General features: G+C 40.6%; 1 protein-coding gene across 3 annotated transcripts in view; it reads left to right on the forward strand.

Moving 5' to 3' along the window:
• The window catches only part of tncb (tenascin Cb), a 116,837-nt gene extending 108,664 nt beyond the window's left edge, over nt 1-8,173 (forward strand). For all 3 annotated transcript variants that reach the window (XM_086030890.1, XM_086030891.1, XM_086030889.1), the window contains 5 exons: nt 3,894-4,045; nt 4,783-4,879; nt 5,711-5,872; nt 6,000-6,163; nt 6,432-8,173. In XM_086030890.1, coding sequence (XP_085887016.1) covers nt 3,894-4,045; nt 4,783-4,879; nt 5,711-5,872; nt 6,000-6,163; nt 6,432-6,542 — 686 coding nt within the window. In that variant the 3' untranslated portion in view covers nt 6,543-8,173. The remainder of the gene's footprint in view (nt 1-3,893; nt 4,046-4,782; nt 4,880-5,710; nt 5,873-5,999; nt 6,164-6,431) is intronic.
• The last annotated feature ends 1,072 nt before the right edge of the window (nt 8,174-9,245 follow it).

The raw sequence follows: 9,245 nt of genomic DNA on the forward strand, positions 1-9,245 counted from the left end.
TAAAAATGAACTCCAAACAGAATTCAGAAGTGTCACTGATGGTGCAGTGGTACACACGCCCGAGTTTTGTGCGGGCAGCGTGGGATCGTTCCCACTCAGTGACGGTGTCTGTGTGTGTGCCCTGCGACTGGCTGGCGACCAGTTCAGGGTGTTGTCTGCCTTTCGCCCATTGTCAGCTGGGATAGGCTCCAGCACCTCCCCGCGACCCTGTACATGGTAAGCGGTTTGGGAGATGACATGACATGACAGAATTCAGAAGCATGAACACCAAGCAAGCCGTGCAGAGGGTGAAAGCCCTGACGGTATGTAAATCCAGGTCCACCTGCACAGTTAGTGATCCAGAAACTTTCACCAAAGATCTAAACAAATAGTACACCCGTTTTGATAGCCAAGACTTCTCATCTGGGTGCCAAACACCGCTAAGAGCCCTCCCACTACCAGACCCGAATGAGCCGGCCCTTTTCACAGAGGAGGAGGTACGTCGCCAACTGAGCTGCTGCAAGCCCGGCAAGGCCCCAGGACCTAATGGCATCCCAAGTATGGTGCTTAGGACCTGTGCTATGGTGCTCTCTCCAATCCTCTATTGCCTCTTTTGTCAATCCTACCAGACTGTCACAATAACTACACTATGGAAAACTGCTACCATAATCCCAGTACCCCCCCAAAAAAACAGACCCACAGAACTCACTCACTACCACCCCATAACCTTGACATCTATAATAATGAAGTGCCTGGAGAAACTGCTGCTGAAGGCCATTCTTCCATCTGTCAACCCACACCTGGACCCCCTACAATTTGCCTACAAGGCAAAGAGGAGCACAGAGGATGCTGTGGCCTGCCCGCTGCACCTCCTCCTTCAGCTCCTGGATTTCCCAGGCAACTTTGCCAGAATCCTCTTCGTGGGCGTTAGTTCCGCTGTTAAAGAAACACCTCCTGATCCAGAAACCTCACCACCTCAACACCCACTCCCATCTGATCCACCACACCCACAAATTCCTCACTGATAGCCTGCAAATACTCACCATGAACACCGGGGTGCCACAGGAATGTGTTGAGCCTTTTCTTTTGCATTCTCTGTTAGAATAATTGTACATAAGTTATCCCATATTTACTCTTACGGTGTTGCAAAACATTTATTCAACTGTATAAACTTGTTTGTGTTTTGTAAATTGAAGCAATACGTTAAGAAAGAAGAGAATGCCTCAAGCTCCAGCTACAGATTGGAAATTATGCCTTTATTTCAAGAAAGCTTTCCCGTCTGTAAATTACTTTATTGCAGTGGTCTAAATTACTTTACTGTAGTGGTCTGTTTCAACATTTTGTGTTTGTTATTTTCAAATCAGGCATTCTAATCTGTGATTTATATTTCCCAACTGTTAGAGCAAATGTCAATGCAACCAGAAACCACCCTTTTGTAAATAAAAAAAGAGGCAGAGTGTGTTTAGAGCAGTCGGAGATTTGTCACTGAGCACATCTCTGTTTGTTCTCCTCGCGAGCAAAAACTACTACTCTTGAGTACTTTTGTCTTCCTTCCTTGTGTGATGTTTTATTAAATTATAGGTTGCCTACAACCTGACATTCTCTACACTAATGACTGCCTCAGCATTTCACCCACAGTATCAAATTTGAAATACTCGGATGACACAGCCATCCTTACACTTCACTCAGAAACCCAGTCCACTCTGGACTATCACAACAGTTACCCATTTCACCTGGTGGTGCACGGACAACCATCTCCAAATCAATGTCAGTAAAGCAAAGGAATTACAGTTCAACCCACCCTCACCCCAGCTCCCCACCAAATTACACACTTGAAACAGTTAACACATTTAAATATTTGGGAATAACTCTTAGATAGTAAACTTACCCCTTGCCAGCACACTACTGACATTCAAAAATGAAGCCAAAAAGAATGTCAGTCATCTGCAAATTTAAAGGACTCTATGTTGTACCACACCTTCCGTTGTTACTTAATCAAAGCACCATTCAACCCATTCTTGTATATTGTTCCCCATGCTTCTTCACAATGCTTTCTGTATCTAATCGGTCCCAACTTACACTCACCACAAAAACAGCTGCCAGAATCATTGGTCTCCCCACACCTAATCTCGGAGGCCCATTTTGCTGGTCCGTCCTCCATCTGCCAGGAGGGCAGCATTTGTTTTTTTCCTCAATATCTTACAAATTGTTTTTGCTGGAAAGAGATACCATACAGACTTGTTTAAAATGAGTTTCTGATAGGGCAGATAGGGTGAAGTATTCATAAAAATAATCATCCTCCACCCCGTCCGTCCTCGTCCTTTTAAAGCGCTTCTGTCGTTACATTTTGTCAGTCTGCCCCCCCGGCAAAAAAACCTGGGAGTATCGTGAGTGGATTGAATTGTTTACAACCGTTTAAGTGTCAACCATGATAGCGTTTAGCTGTCAACACAACCGCCGTCTGTGACCAGACTGCAAAGCCCACCAGGGGACATCACGGGAATATTTAAGATTGCATTATAATGCGATACTATTGCAAAACTTTTGCATTGTAATGCAATACATTTTCAGTTTTATTGTGTTAGTTATAATTATTGTAAAATTACACAGTATTATTTTAGGAGGAGAACGAAAGACTTACGGTTCGTAGCTTTAAGGGTACGGCAGCGCTGGTTTGAACATGAGTGATGGTTTGGAGAGGTTTTCTTTGCTTTAGAGATTTCCCAGACAAGGACATATGACTCATCGATCCATATTAAACAAGCCAACGTAATCCAGCGAACCTTACTATTTTCACTTGTTATTGTCCCCCCCAAAAAAAGGCCGCATTCAGCAGACGGAGGACACGTCATTGTGTCGCACAAACCTCCGGCCGTGAAATCGTGCTTTATTTGAGTATTTGCTATTTACATTGGCAAGAATTGCATAAAAATTACAAAGTAGGGACGGACCATTAAAATCGATTTGTGATAACAATTTTAAAAAATGAATTTGAGGTCACAATAATCTCACAATTTTCAACTACAATAACAACAACAACAGAACAAACGAACAAACACAAATAAAATAATTTATTCAGATATTGTGCAGTTTTGGTGTCGCCGGACTTTCCAAGCACGCCGGCTGCCTGCTGGACACGTCCATGACAGTGCTGTTTCTGACACGTTATGGCAGTGCGGTCAAACTTCTCTGAAGAAGGTGAATGCTGATCACCGAAATTGCACAAGGTCTGAAAAAAGAAGTTAAAACTTTGACTTACTAAAAAGATATGATGCACGTTTTTGAGACAAATAACATACACTTCACTTAGTATAATTTATTTTCCCAAGCCACAGAGCCACAGCATAAGGATAAAAAAGAGCCCCCAAAGCCACGGGTTGCCGACCCTGGTATGTGTGCACCAAGCTGCAATGTGCTAACCCACAGGTCACTATTGTGTCCATGCATATGTTTGCTCATTTTGCAAACACTTCAAACACATTTGAGTAATTGCCAATTCATATACCATTACTAAACGCAGAAAATCGTCCTATGATTATTTAAACATATTTTTCTTGTTTTGGGAGGGTTTGAGGCAGCCCTCTTCTTCTCAAAGTGTAACATGCATGAGTGAGGTGGTACTCATGGTATGATGAAAGGGGTACATAAGACTACTCTACAGCATTCTTTCTTCACTTGTCTACTTCAGTTGTGATCTCTCTCTGTAATGTTAAAACTATTTAAAATGCTGTAATAGCGTGATGTTATGACATATATTATTACTTTTATCATGTATACAATTCCATGAATAGTTGTTAACTGACATAATGAGCGAGCCTTTGATTATTAAGTGACATCATTAGGGAGCCAGAACTAAAGTAGTGTGCGTGTGCGTGTCTGTGTATGCGCGTGTGTGTTTGCATCTGTGTTTCAAGCTGGCGTGCTCTACAAATATCCAAGGGACTGTTCCCAGGCCTTGCTAAACGGTGACGCCACATCTGGCCTGTACACCATCTATCTGGGTGGAGATGAGAGCCAGCCCCTTCAAGTCTACTGTGACATGACCACCGATGGAGGTGGATGGATTGTGAGTCCCTGACATATTTAACATATGTTGGACAGAGACTGTAAATGTATTTATTTTAAAATCCTTTATAGGTCACTCAATGAAATATTTGGAAATTCAAAATGTTAACCCCACAAAATGAAACTTTTAATTGAGTAATTTACTCAAAATGCTCATGACTGTTTACATAATAACTAAATAACAGCATAGTAAACTTATGTATCTTTTTTATGAAACAAACTTGATCACTTCTGTTAAATATCCTGTTTTATACTGCCTTATATCGAGGCATTAGATCAGCATATTTGAGATTTTTAAAAGAAATTTTGTTCTATATTTTTTCATGAAACCCCTGAATACAGTAGAATCGTATTATCACCTTCTTAAAATAATGGCTTAAAGGGTAAGCCATGTTCAGACTAGCGGAGGCACTTAGAACCATTATTGTACCAATTTTCGTGGGGTTGACGTTCACTTTAAGTCAGATTTTGACAATATCTCCTCATGATGCTGGCCACCTCTGCTAAAATCAGCTACATCCAGATCATTCAATTCAACCCCTGAAAGGAAGTTATTCATAAATGCAATATACTGTAGTCAGTATCTGGTTCAGTATTTCACGTTTTCTGGAAAAAAAAAGTGAACAAATAATTTAGGCCATTATTTTAGAAAGGTGACGATATGACTGTGTTGATGAGCTATCAAATCACAGAAATTCTGCAAAGTCAAATATTTCTATTATCATTTTTCCACAACAGATTTTCCTCAAACGCCAAAGTGGCAGACTGGAGTTTTTCCGCAACTGGAAGAACTACACAGCTGGCTTTGGAGACATGAATGATGAATTCTGGCTGGGTAATTTCTAGTAGACAATTCACAAAATAAGTATGTCCAAGATTCTGTATACTGTATTCCATTGGGATACTGTTTTCCTACTTTTCATACTCAATAATAATTCAGGACATCAATTTCTTTATTACCGCCATATCTGCGACTGTGAAAATGTAGTGTAGGTCATTCATGTTCCTTTTTAAAGGGGAAGTCAACCCAAACATATTTTTTTCAAGAATATGTGCTATGCAAGCCCACAAGTTGAAACAGGGCATATTCTATTCATTTTTAGCCATCTCTGGGAGCGGCCATTTTGTCTTCTGTCGACTGAAAATGACATCCCAACTCCTCACAACAACCAATTACGCCTCAGATTCAGAAAACATCCCAGCCGTGATTGGTCGTTGTGAGTAGTTGGGATGTCATTTTCAGTCGAGAGAAGACAAAATGGACGCCCCCCAGACATGGCCAAAAACGAGTGCATTTTGCTGCTTAACTTATATTCCACAAATGCAAAATTAATCAGAATGCCGTGTTTCAACTAGTGGGCCTGCTGGGAACATATTCTTGAAAGAAATATGTTTGGGTGGAGTTCCACTTTAACACTGAAGGAAAAAAGGGCAAAATGGGAGATACCTAATGACATTTTTTACTTTAATGAAGCAATAGCGTTCCATGAAATTGACTGACCAGTATTTGTTTGGTGAGTGATTGGCAGAATACATTAGATACGTTTGGTCTCAAACTGAGCCCTAGAGCGAGTAAAAATAAACTACACCGTGGATGTCAAACTTTTGAAACGTGTGTTTCACTATCCTTCAATGTGCAATTGAAACACTTTGTTTTGCCTCTCAGGTCTGTCCAACCTGCATAAGATTACAGCAGGCGGTCAGTATGAGCTACGAGTGGACCTTAGGGACAAAGGAGAAACGGCTTACGCTCATTACGACAAGTTCTCTGTCTCCGAACCTCGGACTCGTTACAAAGTCCACGTTGGGGGGTACAGTGGAACGGCAGGTAAAGATGGACAAAAGCATAAGGCCAGCCAAAGTATTTCCGTTTGGTGTATTTCTTTCAAATCTCTTGTGCAGTGTACACACAACTGTAGTACAACCACAGTTGACCCTGTTACCTTTCTTTGAAGGTGATTCAATGACCTACCACCATGGGCGTCCTTTCTCCACTTATGACCACGACAATGACATCGCTGTTACCAACTGTGCTCTTTCATACAAGGGAGCTTTCTGGTACAAAAACTGCCACCGTGTCAACCTCATGGGAAGATATGGTGACAACAGTCACAGCAAGGTACGATTGATTTATAGTTCTAGGTTCTTGGGTGGAAAGAAATGGCACACTCGCAGAAATACAACACTTATCAGCAACTTATTTTACTAGCTGTATCTATCTATCTGGACAAAAGTATTGAGCGAGACATCGCTTAATTGAAAAATTCATTAAGCAGGGCTGAATATTGTCAAAAATAATCATCGGCTTCGCTTCATCCAAAGTGTCTCACTTAAATGTGGTCAGATCCGTAGCTATTTTTAAATGGATTGCACTTGTTCATCCTCAGGGTGTCAACTGGTTCCACTGGAAGGGCCACGAGCACTCCATTGAGTTTGCAGAGATGAAAATTAGGCCATCCAACTTCAGGAATCTGGAGGGACGGAGGAAACGCTCATAAGCGCATCAACAACAGCAACAGCAGCAATAACAACAACATTGCTGCTATTCTTTACGGACTCCCCACAAAACACCTCAACCCAGACCTAAACCTCTACCCGCCATGCAACAACCAAAGCCACTGCCAAGGCTCGTGCTGCTTCCATGCAGATCAACACACCTTACTGTTCTCTTACAGGTTGCCTATACCCCCTGCTGCCTGTGCCAAAATGTATATGCATGTTGCAAACTGGACTTAAGTGAAGGCCGAACACATTCTGAGTCACACACCAAAGAGAACAGAACAATTGTACAAGACCTGATTATCCAAATCTCTTGTGTTTGCAGCATTTGTCACAAGGCATGTGTGCAGCTATGGCATTATGTCATGTCAGTAATGAATTGAGCCCTTCTCACGAGCCAGGCCATGTTAAGTTTGTGGATGTCACAGTTAATAAACTCTATGGCAGGCAAAGCACAACAATGAATACAAAATTGGAATAGAGATAGCACAAGTCAAATCAAAGACACTACCCCTCATTCCCTACACCTTCACCCTCCCCGTCCCATGTACCCTACTCGTAAATTGCCATTTGTTGGTCTTTGTGTGACTAAACTTGTTGTCTCTGTGCCACTTTATCCTCCTCTGGTTTCCTCACACCCCTCTACACACGCTAATCGATGATAGGATAGGTGTTGATACGAAAATAGTAAAACATATTGGATGCAATTCTTTCCACTCATTTTGGGAGCCCCCAAGTCAACAGCCACTGTACTGTGCATTGAAGGAGACATATTATGTATTTTTTACAATTCGAAACAGTTCTCGGGAGACTTGATAAAAGGTCCATGGTATTTCTTGGTCAAAATACACATAATTACAACTACTAATGTAATATCCACGTATAACGCTGTACTTCAAATTATTTAGGCTTTTTGGGAGGGACCGGATGGGCGTTTCGCTCTCAGGCAAATGAGTCACTGACCACCCACCCCTTGTTCTATGGAGCCTATGGGCTTTCTTATCCATGACAACTTGTGGTGGTGCTCAGGTTGTGTTCACAGGAGAGGCGACTTTCTCTGAAGAGAAAGGTGAGCACAAGAAGATTAACGAAAGCAGACAAAGGCAAACATCTTCAAGTCATGGGTGGAGAAACTCGTTATGGAGGCAAAATTCTCACTCTATGACCCAACTATTTGTATACAAGCAATTGCATTTTACCATAATATGTCCCCTTTAAAACACTGAAACACTCATTTATAATCACGTGTTTGATGAAACCAAGGCAGGACCTATTATTGAGTATATATATTTTTTTCATACATGGAATAATGCGATTACAATAGATATATGTCAAAAAAGATTTGTTGTGTTGTGACACAAAAGATTTTGATGCTCTAAGTGTAAAAACCTAGTAAGCTCATAAAGGATGTTTTTGACAATGTTTGGATGAGCTAACTAGAAAACTGGTCAATGTTTTCAAGCCCCCCCCCCCCCCTGTTTCCCACCATGGCAGGATACTAAACCACTGATCATCAAAAGAATGCCTGTGTAAGTTTATTTTGTTCTTATTGATTTGTTTGTTTATAACTGGGTGAACAACAGGTGTTTCACTGTAAACTGTATTACAATAAAACTTTGTTTTAAAGGAGGTTTTTTTATGACAATTTCCTCTTTAGTAATGAAATTTGTCAAACATTATAGAAAAAGACAGGCGTAAGAAATGCTTTGAAGAAACTTGCAACCATGGATATTTATATATCCTTCTAAAAGTGCCCCTAAATTGTCATCTTAGCAAAACCCAATACCATTCATGATAGCAGCAGCAGCAGTGATTATGTACAGTATGTTAGTATTTTCTTCTAACCCTGAATACCACATACAATTCACCATTATTTGGACCTCAATACCGTATATGTCGAAACTACTCTAAACCTGGGGAATCAACCAGAACAGCATGACAAATTGCAATTAATTGTCAATGTCATCTTTCCCAGGCCATGACTTAGATGCCCCTTTACAAGATTTTATATTTGGTTTTCAAAAACTTGTGTGATTTAATTACCCTCCAAATGTGTTTACTTGGGCATACCTTGTGTGTATATTTTATGTCGATACTTACATTGTATATTTTCAAAGAAAATATTTTTTTTCTGAATGGGGCAGCTACCTTTAAAACATGAAAATGAAAAAAAAACATAACTTTGACAACCTCAACAACTGATGGCTTCATAAGAGAATATGAAGAGCGATGATTAAGGATCGGCAGATGAGTTGCCTTCAACATTTCATGCACCTCAAAACCACCTTTAACAACTATCAAAAGTAAAATGTAAAAACAATCAACGACAAAAAAAAACGGTTTTGCACTCTTCAATGATGAATGATAGATTAGGTGAGCGTTTTGCGTCACACTAAAGGATGAAAGCATTGTACTGTACCACTCACAAATGGCGGGAAACTAATGCAAACCACCTGGACAGATTCTTAGCTTTTTAGCCGAAAAGGATTTGATCTATTCAAGAGGCGACAAAATTACTCTGGTTTAGACTCACTGCTACAATCTTGTCTGTGGAAAGATCATTCATTCGTTGATGACAGGAAAGGTCAAGGAAGACTGTCTTTCCTGGCAATCATTTCTATTTAAACAGAGAGATGGATGGATGGATGGACTTTTGAAGCTCAAAGAAAAGAAGGACTTTTATAATGAAGAAATAGACTTTT

This window comes from Filicampus tigris, chromosome 5, assembly GCF_054856515.1.
Source record: "Filicampus tigris isolate MCC_2025a chromosome 5, RoL_Ftig_1.0, whole genome shotgun sequence".
NCBI classification, from domain to species: domain Eukaryota; kingdom Metazoa; phylum Chordata; class Actinopteri; order Syngnathiformes; family Syngnathidae; genus Filicampus; species Filicampus tigris.